Consider the following 20,388-nt stretch of genomic DNA (forward strand, 5'->3'; position numbering starts at 1 on the left):
CGTTAATGACGTCATAAAATAGTGACGGATAGAACGTCATAAAATAGCGATGGTAATGACGTCATAAACAAGAAAAAAAATCATCCGAAACAGCCAATTAACGTCCAGCAAAAGCGAACATTTAGACGGAAAGCGAACACATGCGTTATCGACAATCCTACCAGGCGCCAGCTGCGAAACCGCTTAGTGTGCAATCGTTAACTTCAGGCGAAAAACTAAACCAAGACCGTAAAATATGTGTGATTGATTTTGGTAGATCCATGTACAGGACTAGGCTATATTACAAGCACGTCTTTCGCCATCTGTAATACTAAACGGAGATCGTTTTTCCCGGGTGTTTTTTGAAAAAAATGTTAAAAAATATATGTCAAATATTTTTGAATACGTTTTCGGTTTGTCCGCGACGCAATTGGCAGCTTTCCACGGCACAACGTAAAGAAGCGCTGATCTAGTTCAAAATACAGCATCAAAACGTTAACAAATGGGACGTTAAAAATTTTTCGGACTTGCGTAGTTAAAATAGTCAAAAAGTATTTGAAATGAACTCGTGTATAGTTTGTCAAAGAGGGCGACGGGCCCGATACAGTAGGTTGCAGACCCCAGTTTTACACCAACATCTGATATTAACCCAGACAACAAACAGCGAGAAACATCAGCACCGTCTAACTCGACGTTTTCAGAGAGAAAAAAGCGGAAACCGCTTGATTTATATTATTAATTGTCGAACACACACTTGCTGATTACCAACCCGAACGAATAACGAAAGGCGAAAGAGAAAAACTATCTAGCGTTTACGGTCGACCAAACAAAAGACGAAAAACAGCGTTTTGCTTTTGATTTTGGTTTCGCATTAGCTCAAGACACGTGACCCAATTTCATTTAAAAACACGCAGCTTCGGACGGTGAGTAAAACTCCGACAAAAACGAACAAAAAACGATAATGTCACTTACGAAAAGGTGGGGGGGGGAGGGGGTCCGAACCCCCAACCCCCCCGCTGGATACGCCACTGGCGACAAGCCTCTTTGCCTGTTTGTGTTTCTAAGTGAATATGCTTTATATTTGGCCTGTGGAATGCAACCTCAGAAAACGCAACAGCATTTTTTATGATGTTACAAATGAGGGACGATTTTAAACATCTCCGTCTACGTTTGACACACTTGTACATGTAACTTGGTGTGGTTTTAGCAAAAGTGTGACATTTGCTGTGCAAAATCAAAAAACACAAATTTTGTCAAATGTACGTTAACTGATATGGCAGCTCTTAAGAGCTAAAAACAGCAATTTTTATGTATTGTAGAAGATGCATTAAGTCACGTTTATTAGTGGGACCTTTTTTTAAAGAAAACTAAATACATAAATCGTACTAAAACATTACGAATATGGAGTTATGGCGACCCCACAAAAATTTTAGGTGACCTCACTCGGGGTCGCGACCCACAGGTTGGAGACCACTGCTTTAATATATGCCGTGACTGCCGAAGAACCTGATTTATTCAAACAGTAAATGACGTATTAATGAAATAACTAAGAGATAAAGATATTGCCAAGAAACTAATAACATGATCAATTAGCGAAGCATAACGTTATCCATACAAGGCGATAAAAAATCAATAGGGTACTATAGGCTAGCTTCCAAAAAGCAGTTCTAGGAAACTATGCTGCCAATACCTACAGCTGGCACTATTTTTCTGTCTCGTCAGCTGATGTGAATATTTTGATTGATAGCTATAATTTACCCCCTAAAGTGAGGAAATTTACCCCAGGTTAAGAAAGGCTGGTCTAATGTAATGCATATGCTTCTGCCTCAATTGTTTAACTGTAATTTGTATGTTTTTGTTTATATATTTATTAATATAGGGTTTGTTTCTAGTATATGTATAAATCAGGTGTGGAAGATGAACAATCCTCCAACAGGAAAGAAGAAGGTTTGTCCTTATTTTTTGTTTTAAATGTATGAAGTTTCCATTTTAACTAAATTTTGGCAAACATGTGTGTGCTCCAATTGAATTAACTGTGATATAAAACTACATCCCCATGATTGCCAAGGTCTCCTCAACCAGTGTTCCGAAGAGACCATTGTAGGTGTTTAGCGATGTTACTTCATAAGGCATAATGCAGGAGTGGTACAATTCCTTTAGCAAAAATTGGTTTGTTGTTTCAAACCTACTGAGGGTCCTACTAATCGGAACAAATTATGTTCATCTTCAATGACTAAAGACCAATTTTTTTGTTGAATGGCTTACGATACAGTTTTGTACAACTACAACAAGTAATTAACCAAACGCATCGAATGTGGGAAAAATCCTTCTTTTTAATATTTCAATGAATTAATTAAAAATGGGTTCAACGACTGATTAAAGTGGATAAAAAACCTACCCGCAACATGGCAAGACAAAGTTTTAACAGCTTACATATTGTTGGTGCCCTGTTTTTGGTATTACACAAATTAAAGTTGTTGAGTATGTGTGTAATGACTATAAATCTTTGAGTTGGGTCCAAGGATTGATCAATAGCTATTAATTATTATTATAATTCAATCTAATTCGGCACTTTGGGCAAATGGCATTTGGTCCGGGCGAGTGCTTAATTGGTAGACACCGGTGAGTGCAGGGGCGCGTATCCAGAAATCCAAAAAAAGGGGGGGGGGGGTCCCGAATTTTCAACTTCGGGAATTCCCCGTCTGACATTAATGATGTCATAAAATATTGACAGATATGACGTCATAAAACAGCGATTGTAATGACGTCATAAATAATAAAAAAATCATCAGAAACAGCCAATTAACGTCCAGCAAAAGCAAACTTTTAGACGCAAAACACAACGTCACACGTACATCGTTGACACTCCTGCCAGGCGCCAGCTGCGAAACCGCTTAGTATACAATCGTTAACTTCAGGAGAAAAACGAAAACAAGTCCGTGAAATATATGTGATCGATTTTGGTAAATCCATTTACGGGACTACGCTAAATTAAAAGCACGTCTTTCGCCACCTGCAATACTAAACAGAGATTGCTTTTCCCCGGTGTTATTTCATTAGCGCAACATCTGCAAAAACTCTTGGCAGCCTTCTACGGCGCAATGGTAGAGAAGCGCTAATCTAGTTCAATAGACAGCATCAAAACGTCAAAACCGGACGTAAAAAGAACATTCGCGCCAAGCGTGAAAATTTTTCGCACTTGCGTAGTTAAAATACTCAAAAGTATTTAAAATGGACTCGTGTATAGTTTGTTAAAGAGGCAGCAGGCCCGATTAATTACAGCGACCGCTTGATTGACTGTTATTAATTGTCGAACACCCACTTGTTCATCAGCCAACCCGAACGAATAACGAAAGGCGAAAGACAAAAAAATATCCTGCGTTTACGGTCGACCAAACAAGAAACGAAAAAGGCGTTTTGCCTTTGATTTTGGTTTCGCATTAGCAAGACGTGTGACCCAATTACACTGAAAAAACACGCAGCTTCGGACGGTGAGGTAAACCCTGACAAAAACGAACAATAAACGTTAATGTCACTTCCGAAAAGGGGGGGGGGGGGTCCGAACCCCCAAAACCTCCCACTGGATACGCCACTGGGTGAGTGTAAATTTTATTATAAGGCCAACTCTGTAATGCTTTTTTTAAATAACAGTTTTGGTTGGGCTTGCACTTTTTGGTTAAGCGCTATAGCTGTGTGCTATGAATATTCAGTATTAAATCAAACTAAAACACACTCATGTATAGGTAAATTACTTTTCAAGTAATCCAAATTTGCTTTCATTAAAATACGGTAATTTAAATACAAAAGTATAATATACAATTTTTATATTTTATATACTTCATAAAATAAGTAAAAATAAAGAATTGATGCCTTTTGGCATTCAACTGTACGAAATGTTTTTGTGGTTGGTTGTTTTGATTGTGTAATTATAACAAAAGCATTATGTAGTTTACAACAGAAAAACTGTTGAGAAAACTTATATTAAAAACATTGTTTTGGTAAGATTGTCATAATAGTAATCTTTGAAAGGATGCCGCTAATTTTACTTGAAGTGTAAAAAGTTTGAAAAACAGTGGATCGGTAGAAATCACCCGGTTTGCAATTTTTAACCATCATTTATTATTTAGGTAATACGAAGATTAGTAAAAAATGCTAAAACTGGGGAAATCATTAAAACAGAAATTGTAAGAATAGACAGCAATGGCGAAAGCACAGTTACTGCCTATCCTGCTGGAACACCTGTTCCAAGTTTTGGAACATCTTTAGCATCTGGTAACTTTAACCTGTATTGATACTACTATTTAATTGTAAAAAAGAGTTGTAAAATCATTTATATTTCACTAGGGATGTTTGAAGTAGGGTATTCTAGAAATAGCAGGTTTCAAATCCTAGTATATTTTGCTATTGTTTAACTTCTCAAATATACTGTTGATAAAAAAAATACGTAAAAAACATAATTACGTAAAACGCTACAAACAATTTAAAGAATGTACTGCTAGTACCGCGTTACCGTTACTTGGCAATTCCACTGTGGCATAACCCTATAAATATTTAAAGATGGCCTAACTAACCAAGTAGCATAATTGTTTAAAGCCAGTGCATTTTACGATACACACACAGCATTACACCTTAGATGTTAGCCAAAAATACTTTGACACTAAATTAGACAAAGGTTATTGGAAAGTAATTGGTCACTTAAAACAAATACTATAAATGTTTGCTACAGCGAACAGTCTTCATTGAAATTTCTAAATAAACACAACCTTCCATTGGTAAACAATGTGTTTTGAAATAAACTTTAACAAATGGTTTAAATTGCTTAAGACAAACAGAAGTAAATACATAATACCTAGGGATTCCAAGTCTAATAGTCTGATATTCCACTTTGAACATTTCCTCTGTAGAGATGTTTGGATGTTCGCTTAAATTCTGACTATATTTTTACAGGGTTAAAGAAAATACCGCCGTCAAACTCTGAATCTCCTTCAAAAAATGTCACCAGCAGGTAAAAGATGCAAAAAAAATGCTTGAATTCACAACTAAGTGTTGAGAAATTAAAATAATGTGCGTACTTAAAGAACTAGTTTATCCCCATAGGGAATAACAGTTAAAATTATTGTAAACAATTGCTTATAGGGTAGTAACAATATAGCATTTTAAAGCAACTTAAACTCCAAATCTGGTCTAGGCATTAAATTTAACACAAAATATGCTTGTATTTATATGACTATAGACGCTCAGACATTGGACCTAGTGTTCCAGTCAATATCTCCAGCATTGATGATCTTCTTGCCCACGAAAAGGATCTTATTGAATCTGCTCCTAAAGTCAAATCTGCAAAATTGAAAGAAACTGGCAAAGTAATTGAGACCCTAACATAATGGTTTTTAAAAGCATTTCTTTAAAACTTTTTTTGGCAGCAGTAGCTTTTGTTTATGTCTTGTCATGCAAAAGTTTTTATTTAAGCAAAAAAAAAATTCGCAAACAATTTTCGTAACTGTTAGTGTTAAATGTTGTAGTAGGCCTTTACTTTCTTAAAAACGTGGATACTTATTAACTTACAGCTTTTTAAACATTTATGGAGGTTTTTTTTTTTTTAGCATATATATGGTAATCAAAAAAGTAAATTGCAAATGAATTACATTCTAAGCACCTATTTCAATATTTGTGCACAACTACTTATAAAAAACACATAAAACACGATATAAAAACCAGGTTGTTAACTTGTTGCCCCAATTTAATTTTTTGCCCATATAGTTAGTGAAATGCAACACAATAAACTCTTCACAAATTTAGTTGTTTTATGAGATATTGTTGTATTTTAGTTTTAATTTATTACAAACATTATCAGTTAATAAGCCGACCAAATAATTAATTAATGATGGATTGGTACTTTTGCAACTTACTGCTTTTAGGCAAATTGCGAATTCTCCGCATTGGCATTATTACACGTTAGCTGCTCGCCCTATAACACTTGATTGACACTTAATTTTAAGGCCTTTGGTAGTGCGCAGCTGAAATAAAAATCATTTGTACACTTACTGTATTCGCACTGAGCTCATAAAACTCCAGTTCAACACTTATTAATTCTGTATGTATTTCAACTAAAACTCATTTAAGCACTTTTTTATTTAAACATATTGCTGGAAGCAAACTAATTTTGGGCATATTTTGTTTAACCAAATATCCTCCTGGAAATCCAGATGGCCATTTCGGGCTGTGCAAGAAATGTTACATGTACATTTTTGTATTGAGGGTTTCCTTTCTAGTACACTACTATGATGTTTTGTGTAATGTCATAAGAGGGCAGCTTGGTCATTATTGCCTGAAATGTCAAACGTTTTCCAATGGTTTCTGTCTGAACATTTATTTTTTGTTTGACTGACATACTGGTTTCTACATATTTCACATGCCATGACATAAATTACGTAGTTTGCGCATGATAGATTGCAATGAAGTGTGATATTACTTTGTGGGGTGTAGAACTGTTTAGAAGAGTTTACCATTGTAATTTTATGTTTTCCAAAATTGCCACACAAAGAACATATTCCACATGGCTTGACTTTGCATCATTATTGTTTTGGCTATTAAATGCTAAAAGCCAAAAATTTGTAAGAATTAATCAAAGTGTTTGCACGTTTTTATACTTATAGTAGTGGGTACTTATATGTGAATTGTGTAGAAACAAATATGTTTTTTTTATAATTTTTTTATAAAAGTTTGGTCGTTTATTTCCATGCATGGATAAACAAATTTATGACCCATTAAGCAGTTTACGCTTAAAAAATGTTTTTTAGCTGAAATATTACAATCTTTGCTGAAAATAATACACTAACAATTTAGTAGCCACGGCCTGTCTGTTTTCCAAAGGCGTCAAAGACCGAGTTATACATTTCAAAATTAACAACGTTTAAGTTAAATTAAACAATAAACCTTATAACTATTTATCACTGTAGCAATGACGTAAAGGGATTTTTTTTAAACTGGACAAAGAGTGTTTATTACAAGCTTCTAATGCGACTTCGATTACCATATTATTTGTGTAGTGTTGAATGTATTTGAGGGAAATAACTGGCGCTAAGTAATATTTCGCTTAGGTGTTTTACACAAGTTGTCCTACACCAACTAATTAAATTTCTTGCAATGCGAGTACATAATCTCAACCCTGCTATATATATAGTAATTCTGGTTTTAGTATTTTATAGTTGTAGATAATTTTAATAAACTTTTTTGTATCTCACTGTGTTTGCAGTTTTAGGCAGAACTGATGATGCATTTTGCGTAACTATAGTGTTATTCTCTTTTTGAATAAAGTTGTTTTATTTTTTTTTATACCCTATGTCATTGGTTCTCAACTTGGGGATCGCGACCCCTAAGGGGATCGCAAGGGGTTGTCTGTAGGTTCGCTGTTGGTATTTGCTAAATTCATAATTGACAAAAAAATAACATAAACAAGAAATTAGCAGTAGGCTTAGATCCGAATATAATACTAATATTATTATTTTATCTTGGATAAGTGGCAGACTAGATTTTGTAACCACTGTATATTGGCCTAATTTCTAATTTAAAACATTCTTTAACAGGACGGCGATGAAAGTTTGGAAAGCACCCTAATTACCATAATGAAGTCTAAGAGGCAACGAGAACCTAAACCTCGCAAACGTGGCCTTGTTGCTAGTACCTTTTCCAAAATGTCACCAACTGATGAAAATGCAGGTATTTTTTATTACAATTATTTTTTTTATTGTACTGTGTTGTCAAGAATGCTTTTAGGAACAATAAATTTATAAGGCTGATTTGTTGTTTTACTCCTTTTCAGATAATGATGCTGGTTTTGGTGAAGATACCGACTATCGTGATATGGGAACAAATGTTGATCCAATTGAAGAAGAGGAAACTCACAAACGCAGAGAAAAGCATCGGTATATTATAAATATATCCATCTTTTATATTTGAACATTTGTCCTTCAGTCGTTAGTTGTGTCGAGAAACTAACAGTGTTTCGGTGCTAATTTTTTTTCTTTTGGGAATAGCATGGTCAACAATCCACAACTCGACATGCAATGTACTACTTGTAAAAGAACAAATACCACTGTGTTGTCAAAACTTAATAGTTTGCCTATATGTAGGACAACACATTGAACTCTTAAGCAACTTATATATTTTTGAAATTGTTGTGTGTCAGCTCTACTACAGCATGATCTGCAACCAAATATTGTGCTGCAAATAATACAAAGTTACTACTGCCAGTAATGATAACCTAAACTTAATAATTACACTGTGCATAACTGCTGAATATTGCCAATTTAGCACCAGCGTGTTTTACAATGGAATGTTACTTTTGCAACTAAACGCATATATATAAGATAAGGAAATTGCAAATCACCATCTGGCATTACCTATAAGTCGCTCACACAATAACACTTTATTGCCATCTAATCATTAGTGAAGGCCAGGCTGGCAAAATCCCAGTGCGCATAGAGTATGTCATGTAGATTGATCTTTTTCCAACGCTTTTGTGCACTTTCTATCACGAGTTAGCTAACACGTGCATGTAGAGAAATCAGGTGGCACTGTATAAAGACAAATTGTATTTGATTCTCGACAAGCTTTCGCACAACTGTGCTTCATCAGGTCAAAGTATAAATGAAAACAATTAAAATGCACGTAAAAGCACAGGCGCAAGTAAAAGGCGATAAGAATGGTGACGTCTAACATATCCACAGGCACATGCTCGCAAAAGCGTGTTACTGACGCAAAAACAATTATGCTACGATGCCTGCGCTTCAAGGTACGATGGGTGTAGTACAGCCTGCTATGATGTGTAGTGTGACATAAAGCCCAAATCCCGATTGAGCCCCACATTGTAGAGAAGCGCATGTAGAGAAGCCTAATGTTAAATGTCTAGCTTACAATAAAGTTTTGTTTGCTTTTTTGTTTATAAGATTTTATCAGCTAGCCACCTTGCCTTACTTTCAAAATGAGCTTAACATTGCAAAAATAAAATAGCAAATGGTGATATATTACTGCCTAGTAGCAAGTTCATGCCAATTACAACACATGATATCTCAAAAAGTATTTTTTGTTATAAATTTTTGGGTTATTTTCTTATCCTTAAGTTGCTGTGTAAATTTATTTGATTTTGGGTCAGTTCAGAAATGTCATTTAAATTTGGTGATTTGATATGAAATCATCACCTAATATGAGCTTACATATATACTCAAATGTAATTGTGATCCAAGATACTGTCGATCTTGGCTAATTTCTTTTGAGTTTACAGCTAGTTTGATTTTATTGGTAAAGTTATTTAGCATTAAATCTGTATTTGTTCAATTTAAAGCTGTAAAATGACATTCTGCACTAATATGAAAAGCTGTTTATTACGTCCCCTGTATAAAACAATAAATACTAAACATATGTACATTTCTTGGACAACTTCAAAACTTAATAATACAAGTTTAATAACCCTTTATGTCATACATCTTTGTATTTAACATTGCAAATTTATGTAGCCTGTGGCAACGTTTGATTCATGACCTCCGGCATGTAGGGATGATCACCTTACTGATTGTAGATTTTTTTTATCCTAGTCTTGCTTGCCTGAAAATCATAATTTATCCCCCATACTTTGGTACGCTGGAGTATTGTTGTGCTATGATGTGTGACTATACAAATTTGTTGAGAGTTGTGCATACATGATCTAAAAAGACCCATGGATAATAATATGATTTAAAAGCATTGTACATACACATAGGCGCCTAACGTGGGTGTGCAGAGCATTTTTTGACACCCTGGATTTCTTGCAGGGCGTCAAAACGCCCTTGAATTCGCTGTGCAATTAGTGTGCAACTTCACTTCTGTGAACACTATATTACAGCTAGCGCAATGTACACCGCATGTAGCACAATCGTGGTCCACTAACAGTATGCGCGACTTTCCTGAATTACATGGGGAGAAGTACCTTCTGCAAAAGTGTTGATTCGCACCTATCAATAAACCGAAGCGGCGCTAATAATACGAAATACCAGGTCGCGCTAAAGTAGGTCATGCTTAAGCTGATGAGAAATTTGTCTTTAGTGAAAAATTTTCTGTGATAAAGATGCGTCAAGCCAATTACAGAGGCTAAAGTAGACAAGTGTTAACCTATTTCCTAACTTTTAAACGCCGTATAACTCAGTGCTTTGTCTACCGTCACAATTTCTAATGTTTAATATGCTGAGACGTTTGGTCACTCAAATCGATAAATAACCTTAATATTCTGAACATAAGCTTTTAAACGCCAAACACATAAAAATCCTTGTTAAATAATGCCGACTCCTCTCGCACAAGTCTCTTTAATTTTTAATATCGGTATAGCCCAAAAAATTCTCCCTCGCTTCTTCTGCACATATGCTATTGCTGATGTTAAGTTAAGAACACTGCTCAAAGTAGATTGGCACTCACCTTCGTCCTTCATCATTTTAATACAGGACAAAGCACGTATTAGCTTTAAGTACAATTAATTCTGATGAAATTACAGTAGACATAATTTAAACATAATAAACAGCATCGCAAAATCGGTGAGGGAGATCTGCTACGTTTTGTTGGTAATGAGCGGTGGTGTATTTGAGTTCGAATTTTTGTAACTAACGCAGATTCTCTTGAAAAGGTGGCCTAACTGTGACTGTGCAAATTCATCTTTTTATGTAATGATAGTTACCGCAAATTATTTAATATCCAAAGACCACATGTTAAGTGTGCAATTGACACAACTTATTTTCTGTAAACCGCAGCTTGTATTTTAGCTGACTTTACGCACTGCTGGCGCAGATGATGTGCAAATCGTGGCATAATAACACCTGGAAAAACGATCTTCGTTTTCCGGGTGGCGAAAGATGTGCTTGTAATTTAACGTGGTCCCGTACATGAAACTTGGGAAACTGCGATACTGATAGTCGAAACTTGATTTTATCAAAATCAATCACACATATTCACCATCTTGGTTTAGTTTTTCGCCTGAAATTAACGATTGCACACCAAGCGGTTTCAAAGCACCAGTTCGCTTTGCGTCAGGTTTGCTTTTGCTGGACGTTAATTGGCTGTGTCTGGTTATATATTTATGACGTGATTCCGTCACTATTTTATGACGTCATTCTTCATTACTGTCAGACAGAAAATAGGGGAATTCCCGAAGTTGAAAATTTGGGAACCCCCTTTTTAAGGACTGGTTCAAAAAAGCGCCCTGGGATTTTGAAAGTTCGGCACCTATGTACATACATATGCATGAATATGTCAGAGTGTTGTGTAAGTGAATATTCCTTTGAAAGGTTTCATTGGGAAAAATAAATGTAAAGAACATTGGAAATTGCGGGTATGAACATTGGAAATTGCGGGTATTCACCTTACTAAACATGTTTTTTTCTTTAAAGTCTTGTTTTTAAGTGAAAATAACTATTTTATTATATTTATTATTTTAAGGAGGAGACACGAAAAGAAAGGTAGTCAAAAAAAGGTAAATTTATTTTTTGAAACCTGATTAAAAAGGAAACAAAAACAACTAAATAATAGTACTTGGTTTAACAGAATATTCCAAAAGTTTCTCAAGATTTTCCTGATTCCAACTTTGATGATCAGGAATTGCATCCTTTGGAAGAGGCTGAATTACTTGCCAGGAGTTTATACATTTCTTCAAACAAAGGTACTTTTATTGCTTTATGCAACGTATTTATGTTTTTTTTTTCTCTTTTGGAGCATTTGCGAGCAGGCCTATTGGTGCTTCAGTTTGCGGGCGACTTTGTGCTTCCATATGTGTGCCCATGGTAATTTGAAAATTTCAGTCATGTAACTGTATACATTGTTTATTTATTAATGGATGCCTTAATTAACTCCTAGGTTAGTATAAATCAGGTGTGGCCGACTTATGTTTCATTGCGATATACTGAAATATTTTTTGAGACTCAACCAGTTCAGTATGAAAATCAGAGGAACAAACGTCACAATGCACCTTTTTTGCTTTTACTCTTGTCCTGTAAATTAAGTTTTATTTCCACTTGTTAAACGTGGTGATTTCGTAAAACAGCAAACTGCTGTAAGTCTACATTTAAGCCTGCGATGAAGTCCTTTGGGTGTCCGGACCCCCCCCCCTTTTTGTGAGTCATATTATCGTTTTTGTCAGGGTTTTACTCACCGTCCCAAGCGGCAATGTTTTTAATGTAATTAGGTCACGCATATTAAGCTAATGCGAAACCAAAATTAAACGCAAAACTCCGTTTTTGGTTTCTTGTCTGGTCGACCGTAAACGCAGGAGTTTTTCTCTATCGTTATTCGTTCGGGTTGGCTGATCAGCAAGTGTGTTTGACAATTAAAAACAATAAATCAAGCGGTTTCCGTTTTTTCTCGCTAAAACGTTAAGTTCGGCGCAGCTGATGTTCCTTGCTGTTCTCTGTCTGCGCTAATATCCGATGTTGGTATAAGTCTGCAAGACGTGATTGTATTTTAACTTGGCACACAGCTCGGCGCAGATGTTGCTCTAATCAAATAACACCCGGGAAAACGATCTTCGTTTAGTACTGCAGGTGGCGAAAGACGTGCTTTTAGTTATACATACTCCCGTACATGGATCTGTCAAAATCAATCACACATATTTCACCAGACATAGTTATTGGTGGTTTTAATGAAAGTATGTTCCACATGTGTGTGACACTTACTGAAATGATGTGACCAGTATTTTCCACAAATAATCTGTGATGTAACCGATATGATAAAAGACATTGATACAAGCTGGTAGCCTACAGACTTAACACTTTTGATAACTACATTACTTGTGCTGTCTGAGTTTATCCAAGTTTATGGGACTGTTTTTCTTTCTATTCTTACAACTATTGAGGAAAACTCTTTTTTATGATCAATATAATCGACCAGCTGAGACGTGGCGATAAGGATAGACAAGTTGGTTAGTGGTCACCCTTGGTCTAAAATTTTTTTTTGACTGAAAAGCCATTTATTTTGTAAAAAAATATTAAAAATACAAGGCACCAGTATTCCCTCTAATTTTTTACCATGTGCGCAGTTGCCCAAAATTTCCAACAAACAAATTGCCCAAATTGGATATGCGGTAGACCTTAGTCTGTTATCCTAACTGCGATTTTATAATTATTTTTTGCTTGCTTTGTCCATCGAACGGATGTTTTTATTGAAATGGAGAGGAGCAATATGCGCGAGAGTGCATGAGAGGCGTCGCAATAATCTTAATTAATTTCTCCCATACATGTCTCTTTATTTGGAGAACTGCGCTCGCTTGAGACGTGATTTCGCTTGGACTTAATCAAGCGTAGCGCGGTGTAACCGCCTAATGGTCAAGGTAATTATCGCGCGTAGTGCAGCGGTTTTGTCAGTAAGCTTTTTTTTTCATTTTTCTTAAGTTGATAACTTTAATTTAAAAAAAATTTCGCCTTCGCGTCTTTCGTGTTTATATTGACATAAATTTAACCTACTCCTTTTAGTTGACACAACATACAACTTTGCTTTTGTGGGGTATATTATAATTTGCATTGTAGACTACAATGAGCGTAAAAGTTTTATCTTCGGGAAGTCCTAACCTTTTAATCCAGGGGTCGGCAACTTTTTTTTAGTCGCGGGCCAAAACCAAATCCAGCAAGGTCTATGCGGGCCGCACGAAATGAGAAAATGTGTTATTAAACTGTTAGAACAACACTGTGAATCAGACGGGCCTTGGATCTTTTTTGGCACTTAAAAAGTGTTTAATTACATTCGAGGAGGCAGTAAATTGTTGGCGCAAAGCGCGGAAAATAGCGCTTGTTTGGTTTTCATTCGAGTCCACATGTCGTCATCCATACTACGCTATTTTTTGGTATACTGGCATTTCTTTTAAATTTCAAGTTTTTATTACTTTGCCGAAAATAAAAAAAATGTTAGAAAATATATGTCCAATATTTGTTAATACGTTTTTCGTTTGTCCTTGACGCACTCGGCATCCTTCCACGGCACAACTGTAAGGAGGCGCTGATGGAGTTTAAAAGACAGCATCAAAACGTAACAAATCGGACATACAAGGATTATTCACGCGAAGCGTATGCGAAAAATTTTTCGTGAATAGTTTGTCAAAGAGGCGGCGGGCCGGATGAATTATATTGGCGGATCTGGCCCGCAGGCCGTAGGTTGCCGACCCCGGTTTTAAGCGTGAAAAACAGCGTTTAAGCATTAAAAACAGCTCAGAACTGCAATAATTCCTGACGGATCGGGTGAAATTACACATGCGTATAATTTCAAAGTAAAGCATAAGACACCGAATATAGTCAGAAATCACACCAGACGTAACGTGTAACCATGAAAATTACTGCACATAATAGAAAATATTTATAGCAGTACTTGCGACGCCCTAAGAATTTGCTGGCGCTCTATTTAGGGGGGAAAACTGATTTGGGCAGTTTTTTAGTCGTACCTAGCTCAAATAAAACAAATTTGGACACTTTTTTAGTCGTATGTAGCTCAAATAAATCTAATTTGGGCATTTTTTTGTCGTACGTAGCTCAAATGAAACTAATTTTGGCACTTTTTTTGTCGTACGTACCTTAATTTGGGCACTTTTTGTTGTTGAACGTAGGTCAAATAAAACTAATTTGGGCACTTTTTTAGTCGTACGTAGCTCAAATAAAACTAATTTGGGCACTTTTTTAGTCGTACGTAGCTCGGATAAAACTAATTTGGGCACTTTTTTCGTTGTACCTAACTCGAATAAAACTAATGGTTCTCAACCTTTTTGTACCTGTGGCCCATTTTTCATGCTTTAAAATAGTCGCAGACCCCTTACATTTTTCTGGTGTAATATCTGAGTTTAGTTTTTTTTAATAATTCAGTATATCTGCCTAGTGCAACTTATGTTGAGTAAAGTAACAGACAACACTAAATTACTTTATGGCATGTTTGTTTAATTGTGATTTCTGCTTCTGCATCTCCGAAGCAAGTCTTGAAATGCGTGGTTGTGTTTTTTTAGCAATGCTAGGCGCATGTCGTTATTTTGAACTACAGCATATACCAAAATCCAGTACATGTAATGCTGCCTTCCATTTTACAATCTCTTTGTGTTACATCACAATGGGACTGTTATGTCACACTCAATGCGATTTACAACTTGTTACAATGTGATTTTATCACTTACCAAAATTGCGATAAGCATGTGTCCAAATGGCAGACTTGGACAACTAGATTTATTTTAGCTTTTTAAAATTAGATTAGAATTAAAATTAGAGCATTTTGGTTTTTCTAAATTAGATTAAAATTAGAATTAGATTGTTTTAAGTTTTTTCAAATTAGATTAGAATTAGAATTACCGAATTCCTAAAAAAACAAATTTTAACTAGAATCACATTTAATTAAGTATTCTTATAAGAATGCGAATGGTAAATATGTGTGTGCTAATTTTTAAGCCTTTTTATGCTTTTTAGACTGTGAAAATTGCCTACAAGTGGTTCCAACCAAAGAGTTTAATTTAAATTCTCTTTAACCGAGTAACTAAAAATGCCGTTGGACAAAGTAGCATTTTTGGCAAAATCCGAATTAGATTAGAACTAAAATTAGAGCACACAGGCAATTCATAAATTAGATTAGAATTAGAATTAGCCGCATTTTGCTCTAATTCAATGAATTAGAAATCTAGAATTATCTAGTTGTCCAAGTCTGCCCAAAGGTATTTAATTTAATAATGGTATATTTAGAAGTTTTTGCAGACCCCCTGAAATCGTTTTGCGGACCCCTAGGAGTCCGTGGAACCCCGGTTGAGAACCAGTGGCCTAGAATATCTTAAACTATAACCATTTTGGTATATAGATAAGAAAATGAGCATGTAGCTGTATTAAAGTTCAACAAATGCCATTCCAAGAAGACATAAACGCCATAAATTAAACAAAACACAGCAAATAGTTTTAATGCGATGGATGAAGTTTTTTTTTTTCCACCAGCGGCTAACAATTAACGTTTTATTATTTTGAACAAGATAAGTGTTACGTCATAAACATGTGATACCTCAAATTAAAGGTAACTAAATAAAAACATTGCAAATTACCCAATCTGAAAGTTTTAAAAGTTGAAAGTTTTCGGCAATTTATATAGATGCTTTAAAAAGTTTTCGCAAAATTTATACGTAGTCACGTACCATCTGAAAGACTCTTGCGTACCACAGTTTGGGAACCACTGTTCTACATGGTAAAAATGATATGCTTTTAACATTGCAATAAACAATCAAGACAGTATCCACTTGCAGTAGAAAATTAAAAAAATCAATTGATATTGAGTGATTTATTAGCACTGATAAAAGTCTATAAAAAAAACTACTTGTGCCATGCTTAAAACACACTCTAAGTATTAGAGAATATTTTTAGCATGGCACAGTATGATTTACTTGGTGCATGTTCCTATTCCGGGGGCCACATTATCATGTAAAACCGGAAGCTGGATGCGGGCCGCTCAAAATCCCGTTGCAGGCCGGGTCCGACCCGCGGGCCGTATGTTGCCCACCCTGCCTTACATGAAGATACAAACGTGCAATATTCGTACTGAAGTACAGCATCAAGCTGAAATTTACCTAATGAGAAGGCAAAAGCTATCAGTCTGAACATATACTACCAGTCTACCATACTTTCATCTGAATAAATAAATTAATATAATAAATGAATCAATGATGTATAATGTACCTAAAAACTGTAGACAAACATTTGAAGTAGACCAGTAATGGTATCCTTGCCAATGATTCATGCCACTTTGCAATAATATTTGATCGGGCTAACCCCTAATTAATGCGACATTTTCTGTATGTAGGTAAGCATACAATTAAGAATGACCAATTGAAGGAGGAAGAGACCATTGCTATGGAGACAGAAAATAAAGAAACAGATTTGAAAGATGATAATCAGGAAGATATTGAAAGTGACAAACAAAGAAAAAAGAAGAAAAAACACAAGCAAAAGAAGAAAAGGAAAAAGTTGAAGCAGTCTAAAGTGGAGTCAGATGTTACAAGTCTTGAAAAGGAATCATCCCAATTAAGCCCTGTTCAAAATTATGCGGAGGATGAACTTGCTTGGAAGCAGCGTAGTAGGTAAGAATAAAGTTATCTTATATATTTTGTAAAGAACATGTGGGGTTCCATTGTGCATTGTTACCTCATTGCACATTAATTGATATATATGCAGAGCAAATCTTTTTCTAGACCAGTTTTGTCATTGTTGAGTTTCTACTCTTTCGTCTTGAGAAACGTTAGCTTTTACTCTGTAGCCGTGTTGCCTATAATTTTTTACCAGTGCACAGGTGCTCAAAATTTTGCACAAGTGCAGAAAAAATCATTGAGCGAAGTGGCTAAATAAGGCTGGCAAAATGTTTTTTAGGATTTAGTTTTTTTGCTTCTGATGTCAATATTTGCGACAGTAGTATCATTCACCTGAAGCATTGCAACAGAACACCTAATTATTGCTTACTAACCATTCAACGCCTAGTCTTTCATGTCTTTCCTTTGACATCATGAAAATGATGGAAATTACCTTAACTTGTAATTTCTATAAAAAATTTTGCCAGACACAAAAAATGCAATTTTTGTGTACTATTTTTAGTGAGCAAGTCATCAGAAAATTACTCTGTTTGTTAAGAGTATTGTGCTCGTTTGAGATGCAATTTCGCTCAGTAGTTTGTGTGGTGTACTCAGCTAAGTGTCCTGCCATTAGACAACAACTATCGCGCTTGTAGCAGTGGCTATACCAGTAAGCAATTTTTACTTTAAAAATGGGTTAAGCATTTTTCTTACGTTTAACCTACCCAAGAATAATCTTATAGTGATTTAGGCCAAATCTTAATAGTGTTGTGCTGTGTGTTTAACCACCCCAAATATTTTGCAGAATATGTAAAACGTCACTTTTGTTGCATCGGTTTAAACAGTAAGCAGTTTTTGTTTTAAGTTTTTTTTTTCTTTGGGTTTGGTACAAGCATTACAGGTTTTCTTGAATTTCATGCAAGGTAATTTATTTACATCGCTGGTACAATGTGAATATGGTAGTTGGCCAATTAAAATTATTATGGGGAATACTCTATTTAACCTTGGCAATGCCGCAAATTTGTTCTAATAAAAAATAAAATGCAAACACTTGCATAATAATAGTATTTTTGGCACGTTTTTGCACATAGCTAGGATAAAATTTGTTTGGCCCATTTTTTTGTCCATACATAGCTCGAATAAAACTCATTTTGGGCACTTTTTTGTCTGCACGTAGCTCTCATAAACCACTTATAGCACACAAGCTATTACCTTTATTAATAAATAGTGATTATGTGGGCCCCTGGAGCCTGAATTGTAAAAAAACAACAATTCATTTTTTTGCTTGCACACTTCAAAGAAAAAATGCACCCTGTGGGAACCAGGGGCGCACACTAAACGCGTAGTCTTAGGATATGCTTATATAGAAAAATTCTGCGGTAACTATCATTACATTGAACAGTCACTGTTAGACCACCTTTTAAGAGAATCTGTGTAAGTTACAAAAAATTCAGTTCATATGTACGAACATCGGATCATTATGTCAGAATACTGGCGACTTGTCAGCCGGTGAATCAGCCAGAGTCTCAAAAATATCTTGTGATTTTTTCTACACTATTCAATCATATTTTTGAAAGGCTGAATATGTAGGATAATTAAACTCAAAGTTTAAAAATCAGAGCAGAAACCTGCTGCCAATGTTTTGTATTCCATAAAGATACACCCTTCTATATGTAGGAACATTACACAGTAGACCAGAATTAATTGTGTTGTGCCATTTAAAAAAAGTCTGGATGTGCGACTCCACATTTTCTAGTGAGGAAAAGTCAGTGTTCAGCATACAGATTGTTTAATATTTTAAGAAGCTTTGATCATAGAATTGTTTTGTGTTTGTCAGTTTTAGTTTGACTTGGCAAGTACTGCTATATTGAGTTAAAAAGGCAATTGAAAAAGCAATGCCAAGCATTTCTTAAGTGGGTGCAAGCTCTACCCAAATATTTACCTTTTTATTATGATTTTATCAGTTCCATGTTATGTTGTTATTTAATCTGCTTATACGCCGCCCTAAGTATAACATCAAAATTACACACGTTTAGAAAAGTAATTAAAGAAAAATGATTCATAGTTTTGCGATTTGCAAACTTTGACGCTACTTATGTTTTAATACAGTTTCCTGAATTTTGGGACAATGCTACTTATTACGGCCAATTGGGACTGTGTTTAGTCGCAACAGTATGATATGTTTGAAGAAGATCTAAGTTGTGCACCATGCCACCCTATCCACAAACTGTGTTTTGTCAATTTTAACAACAAAACTACGAAAACATTTTGCGCTATGCGCAAACTATGAACTACTCTTTTTTGCGCATCACTAATTGAGAGGAACTCAGATTTTTTTCGCCAATTTTTAATAATATTTGCAGTAAATAGCCTTTGCATTGTGTGTCATCGCACTTGTTCAAACACGGTTACCTCAATGTTTTAATTTTTTACAACATGTCTGTCAAAATCAGCTCGATGTAAAACAATATATCGAGCATGTGAGCAACTTTTGTGTGTCTCACAAATTAAAGTTTATCCAATACAAATCACAAAAACGCAATTTTTTGCGCTTCGTGCCACGAAGAGTTGACCTTTCTATTTTCATGCTGTCGGATTGATATGTATTTGAAAAATACCGCTTCTCTTCTAGTATTATTGTTTAATATCTAAGGGGGCGCAAGACACAGAAAAATTACCAGAGGGAGGTCCCTGTAGAAAAAAACATTAAGAACCACTGTTTTAAAAGAAGTGGTACGCATTGCAGTACAGAGCGGTTAAGTGGTAAGAGATCGTAAAAAGTTTGGGAACCCCTGTCTTAGGCGAACACATCATATAAGTTTAGGGGCGCGACCTGTTGGTTACCCCTGTTATAACCTAACGATGACACCTATGTAAAAACAAATGGCAAAATATTGATCACTTGCGTTGTTTGTTGGGGCTTTATGTGTGCTAGGACTTCGTCAGCAAGTACTAATTAAAAGCTGTTAGAATCGAGTATTGTGAATAAATAATCATGTTTCGCTGAAGTAATATACTTTCATTGATAGTCAGCACTTTTTCTTTATTATGAGCAGAGTAGATCTTCAATATATGTTGTCCCTGGAGTCATCATTTTAATACGCTTTTCATATCGGCTGAAAATTTATTTTCTGGTTTAGATCAAACAGCCTTTTTTTTTTTTTTTGGTTTAGATCAAACAGCCTTTCAACTATGTCATTGTCATCAATTTCTTCGGCATTTAGTGATTCCTTTGATTTTGCTGAGGGGGATTTTAAACCACCTTCTGGAGAGAACTTTGACAATGTAAGTATAGTTTTTATATTTACAACCTGTTTAAACTGTTAATTTAATTT

The 20,388-nt window shown here is 35.2% G+C and overlaps 1 protein-coding gene across 1 annotated transcript in view; it reads left to right on the top strand.

Moving 5' to 3' along the window:
- Positions 1-1,564: 1,564 nt before the first annotated feature.
- The window catches only part of LOC146138142 (uncharacterized), a 53,585-nt gene continuing 34,761 nt past the window's right edge, over positions 1,565-20,388 (top strand). The window contains exons 1-10 of the mRNA XM_083394269.1: positions 1,565-1,926; positions 4,107-4,251; positions 4,927-4,984; positions 5,213-5,339; positions 7,563-7,695; positions 7,799-7,901; positions 11,437-11,470; positions 11,542-11,656; positions 16,792-17,068; positions 20,227-20,338. Of these exons, the coding sequence (XP_083250395.1) occupies positions 1,789-1,926; positions 4,107-4,251; positions 4,927-4,984; positions 5,213-5,339; positions 7,563-7,695; positions 7,799-7,901; positions 11,437-11,470; positions 11,542-11,656; positions 16,792-17,068; positions 20,227-20,338 (1,242 nt within the window). The 5' untranslated portion in view covers positions 1,565-1,788. The remainder of the gene's footprint in view (positions 1,927-4,106; positions 4,252-4,926; positions 4,985-5,212; positions 5,340-7,562; positions 7,696-7,798; positions 7,902-11,436; positions 11,471-11,541; positions 11,657-16,791; positions 17,069-20,226; positions 20,339-20,388) is intronic.

The sequence above is a fragment of the Ascidiella aspersa genome, chromosome 7 (genome assembly GCF_963924565.1).
Source record: "Ascidiella aspersa chromosome 7, kaAscAspe10.2, whole genome shotgun sequence".
Lineage (NCBI taxonomy): Eukaryota > Metazoa > Chordata > Ascidiacea > Phlebobranchia > Ascidiidae > Ascidiella > Ascidiella aspersa.